This window comes from Malurus melanocephalus, unplaced genomic scaffold, assembly GCF_030028575.1.
Source record: "Malurus melanocephalus ecotype Western Australia unplaced genomic scaffold, MMel_1.1 scaffold_241, whole genome shotgun sequence".
NCBI lineage: Eukaryota > Metazoa > Chordata > Aves > Passeriformes > Maluridae > Malurus > Malurus melanocephalus.
Window position 1 is genome coordinate 929,022 of NW_026623473.1, and position 27,084 is coordinate 956,105.

Genomic DNA, 27,084 nt, shown 5'->3' on the forward strand with positions numbered 1-27,084 from the left:
AACTTTGGAAAATCCTGGCTGATAGACATCTTTACTCTCAGGCATATAAATACTTTTTTCTTCACTCTTTTGAAATAGTCTAATATTGTGGACTGACTTAACACTTCTGGTTTTGGAGGACAGACAAAACCAATTCGTTAGAAATCAGGAACAAGTTTTCCTAGTTCAGCCTCAAAAATCGCTGGAGCTAAGGGCTTTTGGGAGAGCTGCAAGTCATGGTTTTCAGTTCTTACTGAGCTATGGAAAGCTACTCTTTATTGCTGCTCTGGACATTCTGAAAGGTTGTCTCTTTACCCCTTACCCCAGAGCTAGAAAGGCACAAGTACAACTTATGGTACCAGAAATACTATTTGGATATTGACTTCAGCTCTAAATTTTGCCTGGATCACTTCTGAAGAGAAAAGGAAGTACCATTCCACACTGTGGTTTCCTTTTGTCATCTTGCAAAAAAAAATGAGACCCCATTTTCAGCAATACAGCACATGCACTTACAGAGCACATATTAAAGAACTTTATTCAAATGGTGTGTGTTGGGAGGAAGCACTATTAATGTAAAAAAAGTAGAGGTTTTCATACTGTTAAAGACTACTGGCATGAATTACTTGGTGGGATTTTTGGAAAGAAAATTGAATAAATCATTTATATTAGCTTTTAAGAGTCAATCCAGGTTCTGTTTAATGAGCCATGCTCCCCTGATTGTAGTTGTTTATTTGCCATGTTTAATGTGCTCCTTCCCTAACATACTAAAATATAAACCCAAACTAAAAGCCCCAAACTGTAGATCACTATTGCAGACAAGTTACATTCTGACCAGGTTGAATAGCTACATGCATACAAGTATGAATATGCATGTGCACATGTACAAAAATTCTCCTTATATGCAGATTTAGTTTTCAAGTTCAGGAGTGAAGATAAGGTGAAACTAACATGGCATAACTTTTTTTTTTGTCTTCAGGTGTGATATCTTACACAGAATATTTATTCCTCTTATGTATTTTAACAAGTAAGTATCTTTTGAGAAAAAGTCTAAAAGATTCCTTGCAATTTCAAAGCTCTGAATGTGTTATTGTGTGTTAAATTACACTTTCCCTCCCTGCATATAGAAAACTAGGCCATACATCTCTATGTCCACCTGAATTTCTTGTGCCCTTCTGGAATCTTGTGTTATGCTTTATTTAAATGTATTATTATCTGGAATACCTTTTAGTGACTGTTGAGGAAGCTGTGTCATATGCTTCAGCTAAACCCCAGTTAAGAGCTTGAATTTATTTTCTTGTTTGAAATTTCTAGAAAAATTGTAGCTAAATTTGCTGTTGTTCATAAGGGACATTGAATATAGGGAGAAGAGAAAGATACACATTTTTTCTGGTTTGTTTCACCAATTAGTGCATAGTAGATAGTATCAAAGCAACAATGGTAAATTATAAAGTTAATGTCAGAAAACACTCACAAAATTGAATAAGTATTCTTGTACCACCCATAAAACTGAAGTAGAATAACTTGAAGTAAACTAAGCCTCATACAGTTTTTTTTATATATATAAATTTTAAGATGTGTTTTCTGGGAAGAAGCAAAGAATTTTACTTGTCTTTCACTTGTATGTAATTAAACCATTTCTGTTGGATTCATTAGTGGTTTTTTTTGGACATGAGCTAGATTCCTGTTATGGATCAGAGCTGGAATTTGAAACTGAACTCTGAGAATCTTCCATTACTGGATCAATGGATATTCTACCATTATTTCTTTGTTATCTGGATTAACTTTTGGCCATAACTCATTCATATTGTAAATCACTGGGTATCCCCAAAATGTTGCCTAAAGACTTTACTTACAGTTACCTTCAAAGTTGCCATGTTTCAGAAATAATTTAAAATTCTAATCTGGTCTCAAAATTCAATGGCTTTAAGCATGTAAACAAGAAAATGCTGAGTGTCTTTCATCATAACATTTATTTGACAGAAGTTGTATCCTGTACTTTTTTTCAAAATCTTCTTAAGTGTCTTTTAGAACTGTGTTTTGATAGAAGATTTCTTTTCTACATATCTGTGTTTTGTAACATGAAATGGACTCAACCTATGAACTAACAATCTTTTATGAGCTATTATTCTTGGATATTCCATGTTCTATTTCTACTTTTGTGAGCATGCCTTCTATTTGCATAGCATGGGTTATTCTGTTTTACAGATGTTATGATTTGCATTTACTATGTACACAAATATCCTAATTTAAATTAGTTTAGGGTCTGGCTTTTGTGAAGGGGCAGGAAATAATTTCTTAAGAGTACTACACTTGCTTTCTTTCCAAGGAAGTAAATAATTGAATGTTTGGGTTTTTTTGACAGAGCCACATGCAGGTTTTAGAATTGCTTTCAACATGTTTGATACTGATGGCAATGAAATGGTGGACAAGAAGGAATTCTTAGTGGTATGTATATTTGCAGATTTTGATGTAATCTTGAAAATAATGGGATGATGTCAATAGTCATGAAAATGCAAGCTATTCTTCACTGAATCTTATTTGATTTATTTAATATGAATAGTTATAATGTAAACTGAAAATAGAAGCTCCTTCTTAGAGTACAAAGGAGTGTTGTATATCTTTATTTTTTTAAGCTTAGTTCCAGTTTTCATTCTGGATCTTTTAATTTTTACTGTAGTCACAGACAGTAACAGAAATRTTTTAGTGGTTAGCAGAGTTATTTAATTGCTATTAAGATGGAAGGACTTGTAAAAGAATCTTTTGCTGGAAAACCACTTCACTTTGCCGTTCATTCTGCTGATAATTGTTAGTGACCTGAAAATACTGACTGACATAATGTGACACTATCATCTGTTTTGGACAAGATTTGTAATGAAATAAAACATACTGTACATATATTCATAAATCYATATGCTGAAGCAATTTGCTAAGCTGAGATTCAGTGAGTTCTTTTTAAGGACAGTATTCCTAAAAGCAGAATTGAATTTGACCTGAATTATTTCCACGTGCTTTGGGAGGATATCTAGAACTCGGCAGTAGTTTGGTTCCATCCAAGGTTTTGTTACATTACTAATTTGAACGACTGTATTTTTCAAATTTAAGCTTTACTCTGTTTAGAGCTTGGAAAAAGCAGCTCTGTAAATTCTTCTTATTAATCATTTCAGCAGAATTTATTTTTTTCAGGTTAGAAATGTAAACAGTTCCAAAAAGCCCAGACATTGAAGAAAAATTCACATGTTCAAATTTGAAAATGAGGAGTAATTTGCCACTTGAGGGAAAATCTTTGAAAATCTTGAATCATCCACTATATATTCATTTTGATCATGATAAATCTTATAATTGTGTCTTAAAATTTGAGTACTTCGTAAGTTTTGAGGTAGTAGGATCCATCAAGTTCAGGAGAATTATCTTTGCACTAACAAGATGGCAATTTTAAATCTATGTTCATTTAATTGGTTTTCTGATTTCAAAGGAAATGGGAGGAATAATTATTGCCATTCTAAAGGAATGTCAATGATTGATTTTTTTTTTTTAAAAAGGAAATGCTTTAAAAAAGAAAATTGACCACTCAGGGCTTCTGAGTTTACAATGACTACGTGGCTTTCTGTTAACAAATTGCACCATAAARGAGACATCTCAAAATTGATAGTGTCCATAGGCAGCAGCTGTCTAGGATTACACTGAAGCACTCAGTTATAGCAAACATAGGTTTTGACATTTCTTTAGGAATTAACATTTAAAATTTTGTGCTTCGAGGCATAGACAAGTTTACTGAAGGCTGCATAAGGCATTCATTTTCTACTGAACGAATATAGACGATTAATATAATAAAATATTTATAAGAATTGAATCAGATGTTTGAAAAAAATAAATTGTGTAAAATACATAAATTTTATCTTCATACATTTTTGTGTAGTTGAGCTTATAAATATATACAGTGACTACACATGAGAAAAAGCCTGGTGCCTTACTGAAAAAGGTTGAACAAAATATGAAGAATGAAACAGACGCATACAATGTATTTAAGTGTCAAGCCCAATTTATTTAAAATAAAGAAAACCTAATTTCCTGCATGTGGTCTCTTAATTGACTCAAATAAACTATGCTAATCTAAAGAAAATAGAAATATGGAAGAAACTCTTCCTAACATACTGAACTTCCCTCAATTCTCCTCTTCAGGGAAGTGAGATCTGAGGTCTGGGGGCTTGTTCTGGTGACATGGCTTAAGCAAAACAGGTTCATTTATTTTGGAAGATGACACCATCTGCAAATTGTGGCATGCTGATTTTTTTTTTGTACTCTGTTATTAAATGTACATGTCGTTGTATGTGCTAATTCTTAATAAGCGTCTCCAGCTGGAGGAACAAACCAGCAAATATTGGATTAATTAGCAAAAGAAAAAATAGAGAAAAAACAAGAAATTTAAAAAGCAAGCATCTTTCATGATTCAGCTAAATAGAATGTGGTGGAGTAGACTTACAAGTTCATTCTTAAAAGAAAAAAGGGCTTCCATTACAGCAGCTAAATGGGAGGAAATTTAAGCAAAAGGCTTTGTCTTTCAGAAACTGACACTAAAAATAAAATAAAATGGGCATTTAAAATGTGAAGCAAGGATAATATTTAACTGTGGATATTGCATGTTTCTTTCTAACTATGCTTTTATAGTCCTCTTTACATCCTGATATGTATTTGTTCTCTGCCATGGTTCCTGGCTAAAGTTTCTCCTTATTCTTTTTCTGTTAGTAGACTTGATGGATAAAAGCAAGTAGAATTTTAAAATATTAGATATGCTGTCCTCCACCTATAGTTTCATTTAACAAATTTATATAGATTAAAATTAAACCTGAGGTGCAACTCTGCTTCATTAGGTGTCAGTGATTCTTCAAAAATTATATCAAAACCCTTCAGTCAGAATGTTAGATCTGAGGTGAAAAGACTAAAATAGGTGGGTGGATAGATGTTTGTGTAATGAAAGTAAATATTAAAATAGGCATTTGTTCAGTGGTGCTGCAGCTGTGATAGAGCTGACCTCAGAATATATACTTGGATCTTCACTCACCTTGCTTGAATATTATGTATCATTTCCTATGTGCCTGSAAGCAGGAGACTGTTCAAAAGGTGCCATTCAAACTATCCCAACATTTGAAAAATATTTATCCGTTAATTACAGACAGCTATTGTACTGGAAAATTGGTAGTAAATGCTATTCAGTTTTGCAAATAGACTTTGAAGAGCTTTGTTTAGGTATCATGTGTTGTGTGTTTCTTGAGGAAAACTGTGTGTGTACTGAAGAGTTGAAAAATACTTAATTTTTCTGATAACAGCTGTATTGTTTTTGTAAATGAATTCCATGGTGTTTGTGCTTTCCTCTTTGCTTATGTCATAGTGGTGAGGTCAGGGAACAGAAGGATTGTGTTGCCTTGTTACAGGAGATCTTGTTTTTGCTGCCTTCAGCAGTCAGTCTCACTATCCTGTTTCAAACAATGTTCCTATGAAAGTACTCCCAGACCCTTTTTGCATTCACTTTTTTACTCACTGGTATCCTATAGCACTCTTTCTGAACAAAAGATCCATTTCCAGAAGTTTAGCAAGTGCTTTAATAATGCATGCAACAGAATCCTACTACTTTTGCCTCGGTGGCAGGGGAAATACATCCAAGGATGCCTTGCCTTTTACTGATCTTTTTTTGGTTTTTCAGTTACTGCCACTCCTCCCTCCTGCTTGATGGCTTGTCACTTCACTTTTCACAAGGGATTTTCTTTCTACTTCTCTCTGTTCATTTAACTTTTTTCTTTGCATTGTTCTGGGTTGAAAACTGTATAGTACTCTAGGCCATCTGGCTAAATGTCCTATCATGACTCTTTCCCTGTCAGCATAAGTTACAGTAACTTGTGCCTGTAGGTTTGCAAAAAAAGATTAGGAAAAATATACCAAGATCTGTAAATTGATACCCATACTCAAATATAGGTGTCGTGACACAAAGCATTGTGGTCTGTATTTACCTTACAGGAAATTCCACAATTGAGTAGTCAATTTTGGAAATTCATAAAATGTTTTTCATAAATGTATTTGCTATTTAATCACTAAACGGTGAATTCTTTCATTTAAATATTGTCATACCCCTGTTGCAAAGCTTGCTGATCCCTTTGTTTTAATCATCTGACTTCTCTGGAATAATAATCCTGAAATTATTTTGGAAAATTTCCTTGCCAAATTTATCACAAACACTTTATGTTTCACATTCCAATCCTTGTGGAGTTCTGTGTTCATGCCATTATAGTATCAGGTTTTACCAGACTTCTGGTAGGTAAAATTGGGTCTTTGAAAGGACTGCCACAATTGTGTCTGTATGCCAAGGTGTTTGGTTCTGAAAATACCATATTCTAGATAGGACAAACTTCTCAGATCAGGGTTTATTCCTTTTCCAGCCCACTCACAGGATAGCAAATGCTACACGTGACAGTACAATATTTTCACATGCAGTTTTTTCAAAGCTGAAGTTCTGGTAGAATTCTGTATAGTATTGTAGTTAATACTGCTCTCTCTTGCTAAACATTATGACACTTTTTTCTAAATTTTTGGGAACATTAATTGGTATTGCTATAAAAAATATCTAAATAAAACAGATAAAGAAAGATAAGTACGATCCAGTTCTTACTCTGAAGACTTTACAAAAATAAATATGCTTAAGAATCTGTGTGTTTGAAATTTTGTATTTGAGGTTTTCTCAGAAGTCATGTTTAAAGCTCTTAATGTTGAAATAGTTGTGAAAGGGGTATTTTACAAGACCTGAAGGTATTCTTTGAACAGACTTGAAAAGAAAGGGTACTTGATAAATTACTCTTGAGTAGTAGTTTGTTGCTGCTGAAGGGGAATGTTTCACCCCCACCAGCTGTTTCTACCCCTCCCTTGTGCCAGCAGGAGCAAGAGCTGATCAGATTGAAACTAACAATAGGAAAAAAGGATTGATCCTGCTGACAACATAACTACACAGATACTAATTAGGGCCTGACAATAAAGGATGTGCCTTGAAGTGTTGAAAAAGGCTTGAAGTCCCCCTTTTTTGGCCAGATGGGCTAAAGAGGATGTTCTCAGGATTGTGCTTCTGAGTAGAATTGTTGCCCTTTGTGGAAAAAAACATTTCCTTTTTTCCTTTCTGTGTGATGGTTTAAGACACAGAAGGAACATAAAGACRTGAGTATGAGCAGTGAAGCATCATTGAGACTCTAATATTTCAGTAAAGAACTGCATTTTAATACTGTTATAATGTTCCTTGTGGTGAATGGTTGTTATGCACATGAAACAGGCTGAACATTAAATATGAACAAAATGGTTTGGTTTTTAGCTCCAAGAGATCTTCAGGAAAAAAAATGAGAAGAGAGAAAAAAGAGGAGATGAAGAAAAACGTGCAATGCTGGTAAGCAAAATGAGAAAAATTGCTTCTGGTAGATTTTTTGCTGCTTTTGATGTAGGACAAAATTATGTATGTATATATTTCACTGATCACTTAAATACTAAATTCATATTGTTAAAAGAATATGCATAACTTTATATGTAGAAAAAAGCATAAAAAACCACAAACACTTGGTTTGTATAAAGGAAAAAATAGTGTTTAAATACTGTAGTACATGTTATGACAGTAGCATTGACTCCATTTGGAATTTAGAAATCTAGGGAAAAGTGAATAGTAATGACTCRGTGTTGCTGTCTGTAACAGTGAGACATCTCCATGGGAAGACCGAGCTATACTTGCTTCCAGAACTAACTGAAGCTGGTCATGTAGACCTACTGATCCTGATGCTTATTATCAACATAATAGATTGAAAACAAATTATTAGATGTTACAACTGAACTTAGATTTTTCAAGATTTTTTTACTAGTGCTTACAACCAATGCAAAATATATTAGCCTGAATAGATTTAAATGGAATATTGTGTACTCACATAATGTCAAATTTGCATTTCATGTGAGCATAAGAAAGGTAAGTCATAAATAAATGAGTCTGTAGTGGCTTGTCTGAAGGATGGCAGCAGTAGCAAGTACTTATTTTTCAGTTGGAAAAGTGAAAATCAGGGACAAATCTCTGTCAAACCCACAGGAGAAAAAGAAAATGTGTTCATTTGCAATTTACATGTTTATGGAAAAAATTCTGTCCTATAAGAAACATTTTGACAYGTAAACAGAGCTTCTCATAGTGTCCGTTATACTTTTGCCAGCATCAGTTCTAGGTCTCAGTGGTTTGTTTTTGAAACCATAAGAAGTTTGATTTTCAAGAATTAATACTTTTTAAACCTCCTCTGAGCAAAAAAGAGGATATTTTTTTTCTTTCCACTGAGAGAGACCTATCCTGCTCAGCTTTTCAAAACTGTAGGTCAGTTGTTGAATATCTCATACTGTTCATTTTGAACAAAGGAAACTTACACCTATAGGAAGAGTTTTCAGAAAACGTAAAGATTGTGTAATGGCACTTAAGTCTTGARGGTAATCTCTAAAAATCTGTACTTCTCTTTTGAAAATTTGAAGATTGAAAATGAAACATATTTTTTTCTTCACTGTTAATTTGAAAACAAATAAACAAAAMCAGTAATAATATATGAAGTAAAGGTTTGCTTGTCTTAACCTATTCTGTTGTCTTTTTTCCCCCCTTTCTTTTGTCTTCATTCTGACATGTGATACTTGGCTTGGCCCATTTTTGCTGTATGTCAGCGTCTTCAACTTTATGGATATCATACTTCTACTAACAGTGTATGTACTCTAATTATTTTCAATTGATGCAGTCTTCACCAGTAAGACAAAATCATATGCTATGAGAAAATTTATTGTATTTATCTTTTTCATCAAGTAAATAATTTCTGCTAGTCAGTAAAAATGTGAGKAATCTTGACTTGGGTAGAAGATTGTGCACACTTGTTGCATGCATTCTGAACATGCAAGCCTATCAGGAGGAAAGGTTGCTCTCGTTATTTCTATGAAATGAAGGAAACAATGTTTTTAAGGGAAAGTAAAAAGTACATTTCAATAAATTATAGACATATTTTTAATTAATGTGTGCAAATTAAGTCATACTGCATGAGTCATTTGATCCATCTCTTTGTTTCCTTGTGTGTAGTGCGAATAATTAATCGAGTCCTTCACCTCTTTGTTCCCCCCAAAAAAGAAACCTGCAGAGAAATTTCCTATTCTTATGCTTCACTTACAGAACAAATAYATAAGAACTTTCAGTGCTGAACTAGAAAAGGATTTTACAGAAAATAGGGTGACAGTAAATTTCTTTTCAATCATTTTTGAGGGGTGGGAAAGAGAAGCAGCAAGAGACAGATCTTGTGAGGCTTTTAAAGTCTTCATCATGACTTGATTTGTTTCTTGATCATGGCAGAAGAAAATCAGTTTTTAAAAACAGATTGATTTGATGTTTAAATAGAAGAATTAATCTTGTTGTGGCATTATGATATTCAAAGTGAGGGGATGGAATCCAGGAGAATTAGATGACTAGTGAAATTCCAGTTTTAAAATTTCTTTCTTTGTGTAATTATTCACAGAAATGGACACATTTCTATCTTATGAAATTAACATCTACAACTTGAGCAATATGCAGAAAGGAAGTCTGTTGAATTCAAATGTACAGTTGACATGATGTGCATACTGCAATGTTGGGAGAAAAATGTAGTACAATATGCAAGGCCTTATGATTCAATAGATTTCAGATCAGGCTTACTGCAGCAAAATTAGCTGGACAGCAATTGCCRTATTTCTGTGCTGCCTCCTATTTCAAACTGAAATGAAACTAGTTAGGCATTCTACTCATGTAATTTTCAGCTTTAGTAAAAAATAATCTCCTTCTGGACTCCAGCCATGTCCAAGCACTTTATCAAGATAATGCCCAGGTGTGTGCCATATTTTTTGCCCTCCAGCTATCTGAATGGAGATCTTCATGCAAAGGAGACTCAGATGTACAGGCATTCAATAAATCCTCCATCCCCGCAAGCTGATRTTTTGGGGTTCTATTTCTCCTACTGAAACAAGAAATTTAGAAGCCTTTTCCATTTGCCCTGATGTCTTGAAGAGTTGAAGATACCCAGGTTACAAGGAGGTGCAATCTTAAGATATCTGGGATAGTCCAACATACAGTTTCATGTATGAGGCCCTTCTCCTAACTTCATCTTACAGATCAGTTCTATTTTTTTTTTAAGCTGTTAAGGTCCCATAAAAACCATATGATGGTATTTTAAATGGGTTAAATACTTTAGTATTTTCATTTGCAYAGGTTAATTATCTCAAGTCATGTTCTGGTGCATACTGCATTTGTGTCTAAGACTGCTTTGGCATGCATTGCATGAGTGCTCTCACCAGCCAAATGCCAACCAGAACATGATAACTGTGATGCRATGCATGTAATGAAAATAAAAWGTGCACGCCCAGAAGTACTAATTCCATTGACTAAAGTAACTCCAGCAAGAGAAAAMATTCAGTGAAAACTTAAAATAGATAATTACAGAATTGTRTGCATGAAAGAATGAGGTGTTCATTCACATGACAAGGTAAGTTTGATCATCAGGTGTGCCTAGTGTTTTCCTGATAAGTTTATATCAACTTCAACTTCCTCAACAGTTGAAGTTGAACTTACTAGGCTTGTTTTTTGCTTTTCTTTGTTGGTGCAATGATGTTGTCATAAACATTGGGTGAAATTAATTTTATATAACTAGTTGTATATTGATATGTATATTTTGAACAATGACAAAATAATTTAATACATATATAAATTAATATCTTTTAACAAAACAGAATTTATAGAAAAAACAGTGGCAAAATGCTGAGCTTAAATGGCCATTTTGACATGTACTTTGAATAAGCATTTTGACTTTATGCTTTCTCAAATTTATTCTGTTTGGGAAAATGGAATCTGCTGATATTTTTGGTGCAGGCAAGAGTATTAAGCAAATAGCTGTAATAGACCAGTGTTCTTTTCATTTCCAAAGTGTTGTGTAACTGGTTAAAATTTCACTGTTTAGAAGCAAGTGAACCAAGCTCTGCTTTTAAAGCTCAGTTAGAAAAKATTTTAAAGTTTATAAATGTTTGTTCTACTATTCTTTGTTTTTCAAACAATTGTGCTTCTTGAAACTGCAGGTTCTTAAGACAGAAGGAGAGGACCTTGTCCCCAGAAGCTACTGGGATACTTTGAGACGTAGCACAAGCCAAGCACTCTTTTCAGACCTTGCGGAGGTATAAGACAACCTCTCTGGTCTCTGGTCCATAAACAGACTGCTGTTTTATTTCTTTTGTTCTGATTGTTTTCCTATTTTATGCACCTTGTTTCTTCCTTTCCTTTTAATTWCTTTGTTCTAAGCCTGAAAGCTTTCAGATCAAATGCATTTGGTTCGGTGCAGTGTGATAATTGAAGGATGTAATTTCCAAGAAAAAGCCAAGTTACCTTTTGAAAGAGTTGAAAGATGAAGTCTTCCTCAGTCCTCACTATAAGAAGCATTTTCTAACACTAATAGTGATGGCATTTCACAGTTAGAGAAGTAATTCAGGCAACCTTTGTCATTTAGGCTTGGTCCAGTGATATGACGACTTCATTGAGAGTTATAGCACTTTTAGCTTTTAATCTTAATGTACTTAAATGTGCTTGTGTGTTATCAGAGCTTAGCTTCACAAAAAGTATAATGCAAAGATTKTTTTAGTTACTGGAGAAAACCAGGAATGTTTTAAGGTCACCAAAACATTGGTCAATCTTTTTTACTATTATACAGTCATTATGGAAGGCTAGAAATATCACTGAGCTGTCAAGTTAATTTCCATAGTGCTTTAAATTCTAATAATTAATGTATCATGATCTGCTTCCAGATAATTGAATAAGATATTTCTTTGTAGTGACCATTTCAGAGGTCAGAAAATGATCATTTAAGTTTCTCTGTGCCCCATACAGTTCTGCTGGTTGAGGCATTAAAGCAGCAACTCCCCACTGACTCTGATCTCAGAGTTSTATGTTTCATGAGCAGATTCATAATGAGAAAAGAACAAGGAACCAAAACTGACTTCCAGGGTAAAACAGTCTTTTTCCTTGGTTTGTAAGCAGTGTGTGCTTCATATTAAAGTTACTGTTTTGTTCCTGCTCTTCCTCTGCAGAAGCTATTGAATAACCTGAGGACTTTGATGGACTTATTTGTAATTTCCAAGCTAAATTTACTCACAGTCCCTTTCTAATGTTATTCATTAATTTTCATAGGGCTTTTTCATCTGTAGTATTAACCTTCTTACTCATGGTTGTGTTCATAAATGCAGTCATAGACCTCAATTTTAATTTATTTTTATTTTAATTACAGACCAAATAAAATAAGGTATTTGACATTTCTCTTAAGGTACAACTTWTAATTCCCAGATATCAAATAGGCCTTCTCTGTGTTTCTTTCAGCTTGTGTTCATTTATCCTTGAACAAAACAAAATGTAGTGTTACAGAATTGAGTTTTATAACAATATTTATAGCAATATCCCTAGTAATAACATATACATAGTAATCTTGTACTAAAGCAGTCTACTCAGTATATCTTCCCTTGCTTCTAATTGATGAGCTTCTGAATTGTTAGTCCAGTTATTATTCCTAATTTATCCCACCAAATTTTAAAATCCAGAATATCAATGCTCTTGTCTAGTCAGATAAGGAGGCACAGAGAGGAAGGAAATCTTCTCATTTCACTGATTAAGAAGCTTGGGGCATTGAGTTTTCTGAATGAAATGTCATCTTAAAGTACAGTTATCTGACATGAATTCAGTCCCAAGTGTAGATGGATTTAAGTTTGGTAATCTCTACATGTGTTTAATTTGAAGAGAGGGAGTTTTTAATATCTGATGCCTCAGACTAATATCTGTAACTAGAATGTAATTGAAGCTTAATAGCAGCTATATTCAACAGCAATTTAAATTCTCTGTAAAGTGTATAAAAAGCCTGTCCATTTGTAAATCATTTTATGAAGAAAAAATCATGTTCTGCATTTTCTCCACTCACAATTTCTCACTTCTCACCTTAATTATCTTTATCTTACCTGCTTTGGGCCAGCTGGCTTTCATCCATATTCTTATCTCTGCCAGGTACTCTTAGATCTGTATTATAGCTATTTGTAGTAAGAAAGTGGCATAAAGCAAGGTGATACTGGGGTCTGTGTTGTTTCACAGGCTTTTGAGAAGGCTATATGTAATTTGAAAAGGAGAGTAAATAAGATTTGTTGCTGTGAGAATCAAAAGGTCTCTTTGGGGAAAAAAGTTATTTATCACTTCTAGTTTCTTTCTAGGACAGTATATAGTACTGTTTCTGTTCTTACAAATTTAGCAACTACAACCAGCCTGTTGGAATATGGCAGTTATCATTGAATTCAGTTTTTGGTTTTATTCATAAATTACAAAATGAAACTGGAAATCAGTAGGTTTGTTATCACTGTTGAAAAAATCAAGAATTTTCAGTAAGAAGGCTCTTATTAAATCAAATCATAATATGCATACTTAATTATTGGAATATGTTGGTAAAAGTGAAATTGATGATCATAAGCATTACCTACTTTTAGTCAACCCTGTTTAATCCAGAACTTGAAATTAATTTTGCAGAATACAAAATAAAGAAACTTCATGCACTTGAGGTTAAAAATCTGAAAGGAAAAGATACTGCCTTAATGCAGCAGGGCAATAAGGTGATTGAAACATTTGTCTTTAGTTTGTCTCTTTACCTGCATTTGTATTACAGTTAGTGTAAAGTTAAAGAGAAATGAACAGAGTKTTATTCTCTTTTAAATAACTGCAAAATAGATTTTATCAAAATTGAGGCTTTATATTTGTATTGTGGAAAAAGGTGACGAAATTTAATTTTTACTGATCTAAAATAAATAATTAACATTTTCATGAACAATAAATAATAACTTTAAATTACTAAGGCTTTTTGGTTTTACCCTTTACCACATGAGAGAGAGAATTCATTTAATGCTATCAATGCAGAGGGAGCACAGGAATAGTTTTCAATTGCCTGCAGTTCTACAGAGAAGCATATTGGGTTGAGTTTCTGGAGTGAGGTTTTTGTTTGGGGTTTTTTTTCATTTGGTGAGGCCAACCAAGAGGGAATTGTGAAAAGACTTACAGATTGTATTTTTTTTTAAATGGTTCTTTAGATATGGCTGAATGCAACCTTAGTCTAAGGTTTTGAAATGTTTTTGCAAGATGAAAGGCTGTAATTTAACATTTGATATCTTTTCGGTGTACTTGAGGGAAATTGTTTGAATGTGCTTAGGGATTTAATTGCTTAAAAGACATAACAAATCAGGGTATCTGCATTTCAGTATATTGTGTCCTGTAGTGGAGGATAACAATATTAAAAGACAAATAGTGATTACTTTTCTGAATTAGTTTGCTCACTTGAAGAGCRGAGCTGTCTTAATTGAAGGGCATGAAATATCTCTAGCTCTATATACACTGTGTCATCTTATTTCTCCCTGGAGAAGAATATGAGAATAAAGAGGAAGCTAGAGTACATGAAACACAACCTTGAGAATCCTAAACTGATTATACTAGAGAACAGAAAAGTCTCTCTCATTTCTTTAGATCTAGGATGTTGAAAAGAAGAGATTTGTATTGTTACTGCCTTGTGTTTTCCCTTGTTGTTGATACATAAATACTCTTAATGCATATTGCATTTTACATTTTATAAAAATCAGTATGTATTGAAAAATTGTAAATATAGTGTATTTCAGAGAATGCAGATATGAAATCGTTTTTCATGGTACACAGTTTATCATGTTGTTGAACTATTACATTTTGTTCAAAATTTTTTCCTGGTTTCTTCACTTGGAGTTTCTCTATTTGTTACAAATTTATAGCCTCTTCAGTGAAGAAATAGAGTCAGACTTAAAGGGCTCTTAGTGTAGTTTGCAGATTATACACGTGGATCTTTATAGAGCTATATAAACAGTTCTCTATACTTACTGTAGGTCCCACAGGTTTATAATCTGTCATTATGGTGATTGGTATTGTTGTATCTCCCAAATATTTGCTAGGTGTCTGTACTGTACCTSATGTTGTTCTGTAACACTAGAGTCAGCAGGCAAACTTCCCAATGAGTGGTAGCTTGCCTAGGAAGAGCAGAGACCACTGTCTCCCACTCTTGGCTTTTCATAAAGTCTTGTCTTTGTAAAAGAAATCAGAGCTCAGACAGGGAGGTTATCCCTGAGCAGCTGCAGTAAGGAACTAAATACATTACCTTTTAAATTTCAAATGTTGGCAAAAGCATGTTTTTGCCAGAAGGGCATTGTCATGTTGGAATACTGTGGCTTATTCAAGAGCCTTTTATTACTGAATTATTCTTCTAGCTCTTCAGTGTATCAAGAGCTTCTTTTTAAAAGAAGTTAAATCAACACGTATACACAATAGTTAAGGGCAATGAATATATAGAAAAAAAGTGAAATATGACGCAGTCACTATACACAGATGATAGTTACTTTTGTTTGGATTCCTGTTTGCAACCTTTGTTATTTCAAATGGTCAAAATTAGTTGTCTTCCTAATCTAATTCTTAAGGAAAACGTATTAATACGTATTCAGAGATTGCAGTCCTGTGCAGAGATCACAACCTAGTTCCAGAGGAACATTCTTAAGAGAATTAATCCAAATATTGCTTGTTATTTCAAAATCTTTCACAATTCTGTTGTTTTAAACAGCAGAACAGTAACATTTAAACTGTAGTTATTTGCCACTTACAGAAAAGAATCATGTAAAGTACACCTAACTGATGTGATTTTGGAACACAGTCCCATACTTAATTTTGAAATGTAAAATAAGAGTATATGAACTGATGTCCTTTAATTTCTTTGTAGTTTCACAGTAGAAGGGTAAGGAGGTTGCGTACAAAGGGAATTATGTTTATTGTTTAGTTCCACTGACAAGAATTTATTTTTTCCTCATGAGTTTCTGGTTTAATTTTCCTTGCTTTTCCCCCCTTCATTGCAGCTTCCATTATATCATTTTGTTGGTGTAACTCTTTTCTACTAAATCCAATTAACATCTAATGCTATTTTGTGTGAAAATTGCATGGCAAAATTAATGTAATGGATTTTAATACTAAAATCTTCTTTAAGATCATGAACATAAAATGCAAACTCTTTTAGTAGAAGGGTCTATTGTGATGATAGGCATTCTCAGATTATACTTCTCTATCTGATCCAATCATGGCCTTCGATTTTTTTTATTCTAATATTTAAGCGTGCTGATGATATTTCAAGTTCACTCTCAGATACTACRCTGCTTGTGCACTTTTTCGGCAAGAAAGGAAAAGCTGAACTGAACTTCGAAGATTTTTATAGGTGAGTCTCAACTTTATTGATTTCTTTTAAAAATATTTCTATAGTTCTAATTAATMTGTAATATGTTACTATACACATAGCTTATGCAGGTATGTTTATAAGGTTTGTGTTCCATTTGTGTATGTTATATACACCAAGAGCAAAATAAAACAATAAGTGGCCCAACAATAAGAAGTCCTCTTCCAATGCTGCTGCATTTTAGCATTTGTATGCTTAGTTACTTTGGGGTGGACAGGTTAAACCCCAGCCCAGTCCTTACTGGTAGGTAGGAACATCTTTCTTGGTTTTGAATTATGTATATCTTTTCCAGTTTGTCAGTGCTTTAAAAAAAATTGTGTGCATCTCAGCAATTAGGGACATTTTTAAATGCAAAGTTTTTCTGAAGATAATCAGGCACCTTTGAACAAGCTTCTTTGGGTAAAAGTTAAAGCATAATGGAAGCTATTGGCTTAGTTATTATGCCAGTAAATATAGAATTTAAAAATAGAGGGAGAGTGCCATAAAAACAGAACCATTAAATCATATGCTTCTTTATAATTGAAAGAGATACAATGCTTAGTTATTGCTTCCTCAGTAATTACTCGCAGTATCTATTGTCTTTATAATTATCCCTTAGCTGTGTATTCCAATTAATCAGATGTTTGCAAAATATTTTACCTTATATGAAAAGTCCTGAAAAGCATTCAGTATTTTGCATAATATAAAAACTGTGTCATTAAGTGAAATAATGATGTTAAGTTCCAAACAGGAAGCAGCAAAGAAGGTAGTTTTTTGRAAGGCATGCAGTTAAAATGCTATAGGTTGTGGTTGACAGTCAGATGAACATGAGCTCCCAGAGTACAACTGTGACCAGAGAGCTAATTTCACCCTTGGCTGTAGGACAAGGACATCACAGGGAAGTTACCTGTCCTTTTTATAGGTAGCTGTTTTTATATTTGGTGTCCAGAATATACTAAATGGGTTGTTAAGTTGGGAAGAGTTTATAGAAATATCATAATTCATATGATTCATAATTCATTATCATAATAGTGAAGTATTTTAAAAAAAAAGGTTAGATTGAACCACTACAAACACTCATCATACTTGGCTTGTTAAAAAGACAAAGGTGAGGTTAAATTGCAAGCTGTAACTATACAAGAATAAATTTTGGGAATTCATTTAATACAATGATGGAATTTTGAGTTTAGCTGTACYAATAATGATCAGTGGCCCACTGAAGAAGAAAATTAGGCAAACGCGAACTAGAATTAGATTAGAAAAGCATCAAGTATTTTTAATACTTACTAACACATTTCAACATTGTGTTAAGATTGTTGTATTGACTAGAAAATATGTCTATATAGATAAGGGATTTACCAAATTTACCACAGTGCTGCAATAAGAGAACTAATTCGTGTAACATTATTTGACCCATATTGTATGAGTCTTTAAGGACATGAACAGTAGAAATAAAATATGACAATTTCTCCATGTTTCTCTTTGTGCTTTAGATTTATGGATAACCTGCAAACTGAGGTTCTAGAGATAGAATTCCTTTCCTATTCTAATGGGATGAACACCATCAGTGAGGAAGACTTTGCCCATATTCTTTTGAGATATACAAATGTGGAAAATACATCAAGTTACCTGGAAAACATGCGTGGCAGTATTCCTGAAGAGAAGGTAATTGTTTAGCAGTGGACCACAGCATGCAGTCCCAGTGTCACTAAGATGAAAACATAGTTTTGTTTGACTTAATTATTTAGCACCAGGATTGTTTTCTGATAGTAAGCTATGTGCCTGGTTTTTCAAATTACTTGCTGAATAAAAAGTAGAAGAGTAACTAGCACAGAATTATGTTCCATAGGATTTAGCTAATAATATTGTAGAACTTTAGATAGAACATAAAAAATACAGGTTAAACTGCAAAAACCAGAAGACATTAAAAAGAATAATTTTTTAGCAATGAATTATTAAAAAACCCTTTCTTTCTTTCTTTCATCCTTTCTTTTTCCTTCCGTCCTTCCTTCCTTGCTCCCTTCCCTTCCCTTCCCTTCCCTTCCCTTCCCTTCCCTTCCCTTCCCTTCCCTTCCCTTCCCTTCCCTCCACTGGCACTGGAGTAACATCTCTTCAGAAATAACGTATTTTATCTCATCATTTTAATAGTGTTAAAAGTGGATTACTTGTATGTAATTATTGTTGGGAATGTGGTTTTTACTAATGACTGAAGAGACCCAAATAATRATATAAACAGTAAAGGTCATGAGGTAGATTTGATTCATTTAACAACAAATGAGGTAGTCCTTGATTTGTTTAACAACAAATATGTTGTCAGAAGTGTGTTTGAGAGAAATGTAGTAGCCAATATGCATCAGTGATAATCTATAGGATGATGTTAAAAATAGCCCTTCAAACAAGGGATGTTTTGGATATAGTTCTTCTGTTTGTGTTTATAGAAGGAGACTAGATTAATCTGTCCTAGAAGTCTAACTCTTTCAATAGTTATATCCTTTAATAGCATCGACAGCAGAGCTTGCAAAGAAAAGTAATAAATCAGTTTGGACTGTTCGCTTGGGTCGTTTTTTGTTTGAGAGATGACATTATAATGTCAGTCTTCACAGTAAGAGGATCAGTCGCCTGCCCTGATAGCACACACTCCAAAAATCAACACTTTTCTGTTCAAATGTCTGGATTATGATTCTCCCTATGCTTGTATAGCAGTTAGGGCCACTGAGAGTTAAATATAGCTGGGGAAGCAGGGCTGTCTCCTTTGACCAGATTAGGTGTCAGATGAAGTGCTAGGATTGGGATCAGAGTTCCTGCTCAGTCACCCTTTCCAAGTTCCTGGTCTAGCTGTGAGGTGCTCCGATTGAATTACCATAAAAGGTCTGTGCAGCTTTCAATATTCAGAGCCAAGACAGAGCAACAGAACTGCTATAACTGCAGGGTTCCAGATGGAAATCTAAAAAAAACCCCAAACCACTCACTTTGGGTCTTGTATAGAAACTGTGATTTTAAGTTATCATTTGGGAAACTGAAAAATAATGACAGTTGTAGGTACAGAGAAGTACTTTGAATGTCAAAGGTGAAGTTAAGTAAATATAAGTGCAGATACTTYCTTTGGAGCGCGAGAAAGTATTCTTTGAAGTTCATCTCCAAGTCTTCCAATGTAATAGCAAGTATTCCACTGTAGTTTCCTGTTCTTGGTCTCTTGTAGGACCATCAGTTAAGGAAAACTTCTGTGTGTAAGCCACGTCACTCAGTTACAAGTTTGCTTTTGTGCTGTGTTCTGAGAATATCCTGGCRCTGGACCAGTGCCAGATAGCTGCATGTCACATGCTGTACCTCCATTAAGTAAAATAAGACATTGCTGGTTTTCATAACTTTGTATCATTGGCTTGGTAAATGTCAGTACAGCAGAGAAAGTAAATCCCTCATCTCTTGCGCTGACCACAGGCTTTTGAGATTGGGACTTGGCTTCTCATTGCCATGGAGGTGTTGTTTCTGTGTTGTTCAAATGTTGTCACTTTTTTTATTCTTGTAATAGCACTATAATCTGAAAATTATAAAATATGCTCTCTATTTCATTACAGCAACATGCTGCAATACTAATACAAACCAGAGGATTCCATTTAGAAGAGAAATTAGTCAAGTCTGTAAAGTCATAGTCCCCCCTGTCACAGTTGGTGATGTTAATCTTTCATGGTGCTGTGCATAGAAKCCCCTAAAGCAACATGATGATCTTTTGTCGTATTGTAGTCACGTTAAAATGTTCAGCAGGCATGCTGCCTGCTCACAGGATGTTTTCCTCCTTTTACTCACTAGATGCCAAGCAGTGATTCATTTAAGCTGGCATCATGATTTACTATGGATATCAGCTCCTGAGGAAAGTCTGTGCATTTTTAGCAGCATTGGTACATTACTCTGTGGGGTTTTTGCTGTAGTAAAATGTAATCTATCCATATAAATAAAAAAGTTAGCTTTTTTTGTCATGGTTTAACCCCAGCCATTGACCAAGCCTGAGAAAGCCACTTGCTCACTCCCCCACCAGCAGGATCAGRGTGAGAATTGGAAGGGTAAAAGCCAGAAAATGTGAGGGTTGAAAAAGAGACAGTTTATTAGGAAAAGCAAAAGTCATGCATGCAAACAAGATTTTTGCAGTAGCCTGGCCTCTTACWCTTATTTTTTGCATTCAGAATTTTTACAGACAAATTGGTGCAGATTAAGGATTTACGAACCTAAAAATGTCAGCTCAGGACCTTGATGGATGTTTTCTACGATTGTTGTTTTGCTCTAGTATCTGAGGGTCCTTGCTGAGGAATGAAGTTTCACTGATCTAGGAATTTCACAAATGCATACAGAATTATTCCAGTCCTGTAGAGTTTTCAGTCTAAATACAGTGCAAGAAATGGAACTTGGACACATAAATTATTAGTGTCAAATGCAATGAAACAAAAAGACAGTTTTGATAAATTTAAATCAAGTTTTGAGATAAAAATTTAAATAAGGAGGTGGTTCTACTTGTGTGTATGAGCGTTTCCTCCTAATTGCAAAGGATCTGCTTATTGAGAAAAGCCATTCATGATGAAGGTGGGSCAAGCTGTCCAAAGAGTTTATAAATATTAGCTAGCACTTAGGTAGGATCACTTAAGCAGGGGTTTATATCTCATGTGTGTGGAGATCTATGAAATTCTTTTATTATAACATTATTATGCTGCTCTCCACATTTTTCATAATCCTTGCTGTCTCATATGGATTTGCATCCAACATCTGTCATCTTCTCCTCTGGCACAAACCTACATTTGTATGTTTTCTGTATTCCACCATACTGTAAAGGTAAGTGTATGTTTGAGGAGAGACATGGATCAGTGTTTTAATTTGAATAGAAAGGCTCAAAAATATTTTCAGAGACAAATACTTAAATAGGATATAAGGATAAAAGCAAATAGAAAAATAGCCAGGAATTGTACTTAAATGAGTCCAGGGAAATCAAGGTTTGACAAAGAATGATATTCCATGTTCAGAATGGCTGAGAGCAGTGGGAATTTGATGTAAACAATGGTCCCAGCTCAATTCAAAGTCTCATTTTCAGGTCTCTTTCAAAATTGATTTAGAAATAGTTTATCAGATCTTTGGATCTCTAGCTAAGATGAGARAAGAGCAGAACAAATATCACAAGAAATTAAGATAAAGTAAGCTCTTTAACAAGAATGCTTTCAGTGAAACTTTCACAGAAGATACTCTGAAGTCTGGTCAAAATGCAAAAGATTTTTTAAAAAGCTGGACAAACCCTGCAGTAATTGATACTTGGAGTATCAGCTGAAGAGACTTGGGTGCCTAAGTCTGGATATGTAAAAAATTCACCTTAAAGTACAGACTTAAGGTAGATTATAACATATGTTTATGAGTCCACTTAAAGTATTTATGTGAACACACACACATATATATATAATAGTTATTCGCAGGTTTTCAGTAATAACCATACTCCAATGTTCATCCAAACTTAGASTTTTTATTCTCAGTATTGACTATTGTATTGTAATAATCCTGGAATTCTTAAGATTTGCCCTCAGCAATGGGACAGTATTTTCGACTGCTCTGGTGAGAATTGCTGTCTTGTTGAAGTTGCAGAGAGGAAAGACATGTTGCATTCCTCAAAAAACTCTAGTTCTCTACTTTGACTTTTACTGCAAATCCTTTTTTTTCCAGTCGGTATGGTATCTGTTCTTAAATKAAATAGATGTATATAATTGCGAGGTTTGTTTATTCAGTTGACATTACTACTGATAATTTTTATGGTGCGTGTTGTTCTTCTGTTTTTTAGGGAATCACATTTGAAGAATTTAGATCATTTTTTCAATTCTTGAACAATCTAGAAGACTTTACAATTGCAATGCAAATGTATAATTTTGCAAGTCGTTCCATAGGTCAAGGTAAGTAGCTATATTTTTATAAAAATCTGTTTTTATCCATATAGAAGTGTTGAGAAAAATGCAAAAGTGTTTTCTAGTTCCTAGATTATAGTTTTAATGTCTCCAGTAAAAGCCTAAAAATGCTAGGACTTTGAGAGAAGGCTTGGTCATATCATAAGATATATGCGAAGTCATGTAAGTGGTGGACAAGCTGAATGTAAAAGAGTTGTCCATCAAATCCAACAGTACAGGACTTGAGGCACTTGACATCAATGAGAGATCAGATTAAGGCAAACAAAAGCATTTCTTTACACAGTGAGCATCTGAAACCTGTCCTTCTACAAAGGCTGTAGAAGAAAACAGTGTCTAAAGGTCTGAAGAGAACAGATAGATTTTTTTAACAAATCAGTAAGTGGGTGCTAAAAGAACTAGACATGTATGTACCCACTAAAATCCTTAATAGAACAGTTGTGATGCTTGGGGARTGCAAGGTGAGCAGAATACAAAGTGATCAGATTTGTAAGCTCTCCTAAAGTAGCCTCTTCATGGCTCTGACCCAGCATGGTCCTGCCTCAAGTAGCCTTACCAAAAGATTGTATCATTTTCTCTGTGCTCTATTTCTTGGGTTCTGTTTTGTATCACATAAGTAAATGCCATAAMTGTGGCATAGGTTTAATTATAATATTATTTTCTAATTTTGTTGTTGCACATAGCATAGTATATAAACTGTTATCTTTTGTGTAAAATAATTGTTACCAAATAAGTAGTGTCATTTTATATCAGTTGAGAACTGTTTGGTTTAGAACTGTGAAATTCTAATTTCACTTTTTTTTTGAGTATTTAAATGTGAAAACTCAAAAGTTTACTGATATTTCATAATATGCAGTCCACAAAGTACCATTAAATTCACATTTTTTAAAATGCTTTTTCCTGGTGTTCTCCTTATGCAGATGAATTCAAGCGGGCTGTGTATGTAGCCACAGGTGTGAAGCTTTCACCACATTTGGTGAACACAGTGTTCAAGATTTTTGATGTCGACAGAGATGACCAGTTGAGTTATAAAGAATTTATTGGCATTATGAAAGACAGACTCAATCGAGGGTTTAGGGTAAGGATTCTAATTTTTTGAATTGTCTTAGTTGACTTTACTACTTACCATTACTTTAGCRTCTGTAGCACTTGTAGATTTCAAACCAGCAGGGCATATGTTTAAAACCATACCTTTTATAGAAATACTGAAGCAATCTGTAAGATAAAATCCTTCTTAAAATCTTGTGGTTTTTTTTTTTTTTGTTAAAAAGCAATACTTAGAGGACATAATGTACCCTTATAGTATGCAAACCAAATTAGAGATGAGAAATCCCCTGTATACTGTCATTTGTTCTGTATTGTGTGATTAATAGATTAGCATTAAGAATTTTAACAAGGTATATTGTGTGATTAATAGATTAGCATTAAGAATTTTAACAAGAACAGCAATTATGTCTGGATTGCTTGCAGAGAAAAAGAATTTGTCTCTCCGAAGCTCAGGAAGTTTAGTTAAAGGTCAACACTAAAGGCTCCTTTAAAACATTATATAAAATATCAAGTGTTCATAATGACAGTTGGAAAGAGTTGCAGAAGAAGGTAATTTTAATTTTCAAATAAAGAGTTAGTGAAATGGTGCTGAATGGTTCAGAGTTGATTTTKATAATTAAACCCTGTATCTAATATATTCAATTATAATAAGCTAGAGGGCAGGAAATTACTTGCAGTTATTTTTATCTTCATATGGCAGGTGTTAACATTTTAAACTAAATGTAAAATGGTGTTCCTACTGTCAACCTTATCCCTTAGACATACATATTAAACTCTATTATGGTTCCTAAAGCCACATTTCAATATGTTATTTGTGTAATTTTAGTTAATTTTAGTAAGCTTCCTAAGTATCATTTTAGAACTTTCTGTGAAGTGGTGTTGAGTCTAATAGTTTACTTGTTATTTCTGTAATATGATGATCTAACATACAATGTGGATAACAGCTACTGCATTTGTAACAAATTTATTTCCTTGTTGGTCCTCAGTTCCTTTTATTATGGTGTGGTAATGATGATTGTTTCACAATCGTTTCAAGCTGTTCAGCTATATGTTTTAATTGTTACTAACTGTAAATGTGCAGTGTATGTTAATTTAACCTGAAAACAGTCTGCTTACTAAGTAATTATTGTAATTGTATTACATGTTTMTATTTCACAAAATGCATGACAGAAATCACACATAATTCTTAAGAATCTATATCATCCAGCACTGTGCAGTATGTATTTTCCTTTTGCCCAGACCACTCTAAAATATTCTGGAGGACTGTAATAGCCATATTACATATAWAGAATAGCCAATATTCAGAAGAATAAAGTCTTTCATAAATTATAAGTCTAATTTAAGTAAAAGTGGATTACACAGCAGGAGATAATTGTGATTTGGTCCGTAAYTCAGTTAAGTGCATTCTCTTCACTAATCAGTAGTATTCCAAGACAATTACAGTACTAAACTGAGGAATTACAATATTCAGTGTCACACAAACCAAATTTTTCCAAGAGTGGATAATAATWAAAATTCTACAAAAATTTGCATTGATAAACACAACTCCTGCAAAACGTTTTCATTAATAAACATCCCCCACCAACTGCAGTCTTGGTTTAGAATGAAAAGTAGGAAATRTCTATGAACCTTTTTCCCAGAACAAATTGGTGAAAACTGTCATTGTTTCCTATTGTTTGTTTGTTAAAAGATACAGAATATTTAGTGTGTCCAAAACAGGTAAAACTTTGCTCTCTTGCTCCTACAGTGTAGAGAGCTCAAATGTTGTCTTGTTCTAAATCAAAACTAACTGATCACTAACCTTTTCTTTATTGATAACTGTGTTTTGAATCCATATGGATATTCGTTCAGGTCCATTATACAGATAAAAGATCACAACAGCTTTGGCTTATTCAGTATTTTGTAGGAACATAGAAATCTGAACCTGTTTATGAAGTATAAATGCCTGATTTTAATGCTAAGTATCCCACCATTAATGTCTACCAATCATTGTAGTGTCTGATTAGCACTCTAAAAACATCAAAAAATAACAGGTTCAGTTAGGCCCACGATTTGAAGTATGATTTTACAATTAATATCTTGTACTTAGCAATTCAATATTTTTTAAAGTTGTTTCACTAAAATGTTTGCCCAGAATCTTGAGGGTATAACAGAATTTGGTACTGGGAYCATGTAGTTTAGAAAAGGGCATTTTGTGGCTAGACACTCAGACTTAAAGCAAACTTATTTAAGAGCAAAGAGTTACACAAGTCCAATGAAAAAGCAGTTCTGAAACATCAGTGAGTGCCTAYCAGGTTTGTCCTGTTTAAAAGCTTAGCCTTGAACTTACAAACTTCAGGAGGGTCAGGTACTACTCTTTATAGGAACACTGTAAATGTTCATTTTAATACATTTTTAGAAAAGCAAATGCCCTAAAGACAATTCCAAATTACTTTCTCTCTTTCTGCAATTTAGTAGCATAACCTGAAACCATGTTTCTGTTTTAGTAGTTTGAAACAAACTTGTATGTTAAGCTGCCATCAAGTGGTCAGTCAGAGTATTGCCTAAACTTATTAAAAACGTTTAGACGTGGAAAGCTCTGTTTTTGCTTAGTTTAGTTAAAATAATTGTTTTCCTTTTTTTAATTTAAAAATATGTAATATCCCCTTTCCCTTAAAAATTCCGTTTTTAAACTGAAATACTTGGAACTTAATGACTAAATAATAAACATTTTGCATAACACATTTGGTACAGTATCTCCTAGCTATTTGTCAATTAAAGCCATTTTTTTGTATTTTCATGATACCGTTGTCGTATGCTTACCCCTGGCTGCCTTCACATGTTGTCTGCATCTGCACACTTCTCCATCTTCTGCTCCACAGGGCTACAAACCTATACAGAGGTATACCACTTTCAAATCCTGCGTGAGGAAGGAGCTCTATAGCAGATAAATGACGGTATGTGTTAGCCACCAGTCTGAGTGTGCTGGCATGCCTGCAGGAATGGCTGAATGTTGAACTGTCACTGCTTTGTTTCCTGTTCCAAAACTCAGGAATAGGTTATCTGACTGCAAGCAATGTAGTAGCTCAAAGCATCATATTGTGGTTTTGACTGAAGCAATAGAATTTTGTTCTGGAGTTGGTAATGACTGACTCACACTGTCACTGTTTTGTAAGCCTGCTGCGATTTTGTATTATGTTTGAAATTAGGAAAARTATTCTTTCATAGTTCCTGTTCTGTTTTCTGTCTGTCCTGTTACCTATTTTTAAGTAATYTCCCAGGTACCTATGGCTGTAAGTATTTAGCAATGAATATTGTAAGGGCAAATTTTTCTGACTTTCAGTAACTTGATTCTCCTTTGATTTATGTTATGTTCTTGAAAGCAGTAATGTGTTTTGGATCAATTAATGCTGTACCAGCAATTTTGAAAAATGAGTACCCTGTCCACACATGATCACCACAGCTGTTTCCACATATCCACTACATTAATTTCCATTCTTACRATTAGATTGTACTGTGGGTTTCGGTGTAAAAACCAGGGTGTGCATATTCTGTAGYCATATTGTGAAACTATCTATCACACAGTGGACACAGCAGACACTGTTAGTTCCACTTTTCACCTCTTCCATAAAGCCAGAGTTTGTTCCTTTGTGGTTTAAGGGGTTTTCTGTCTCCATGTAAAGATGTTGCAGTAGTGGCTGTGAAAGCTGTTGGTTCCTACATGTATTTTTTACAGAGGGGATGAGCAAAGAGATGTATACCATGGCATTGAAGTCCCCATGGCCAATGGTCTACTGTGACACTGTGAGGAGTCCAGCACGTCT

At 33.9% G+C, this 27,084-nt stretch overlaps 1 protein-coding gene across 1 annotated transcript in view; it reads left to right on the top strand.

The window, feature by feature from the left end:
- The window catches only part of MICU3 (mitochondrial calcium uptake family member 3), a 52,512-nt gene that overhangs the window by 18,848 nt on the left and 6,580 nt on the right, over nucleotides 1-27,084 (top strand). Inside the window, exons 5-13 of the mRNA XM_057375171.1 lie at nucleotides 956-1,003; nucleotides 2,342-2,424; nucleotides 7,325-7,396; nucleotides 8,686-8,724; nucleotides 11,104-11,199; nucleotides 16,213-16,313; nucleotides 17,804-17,975; nucleotides 22,117-22,225; nucleotides 23,155-23,312. Of these exons, the coding sequence (XP_057231154.1) occupies nucleotides 956-1,003; nucleotides 2,342-2,424; nucleotides 7,325-7,396; nucleotides 8,686-8,724; nucleotides 11,104-11,199; nucleotides 16,213-16,313; nucleotides 17,804-17,975; nucleotides 22,117-22,225; nucleotides 23,155-23,312 (878 nt within the window). The remainder of the gene's footprint in view (nucleotides 1-955; nucleotides 1,004-2,341; nucleotides 2,425-7,324; nucleotides 7,397-8,685; nucleotides 8,725-11,103; nucleotides 11,200-16,212; nucleotides 16,314-17,803; nucleotides 17,976-22,116; nucleotides 22,226-23,154; nucleotides 23,313-27,084) is intronic.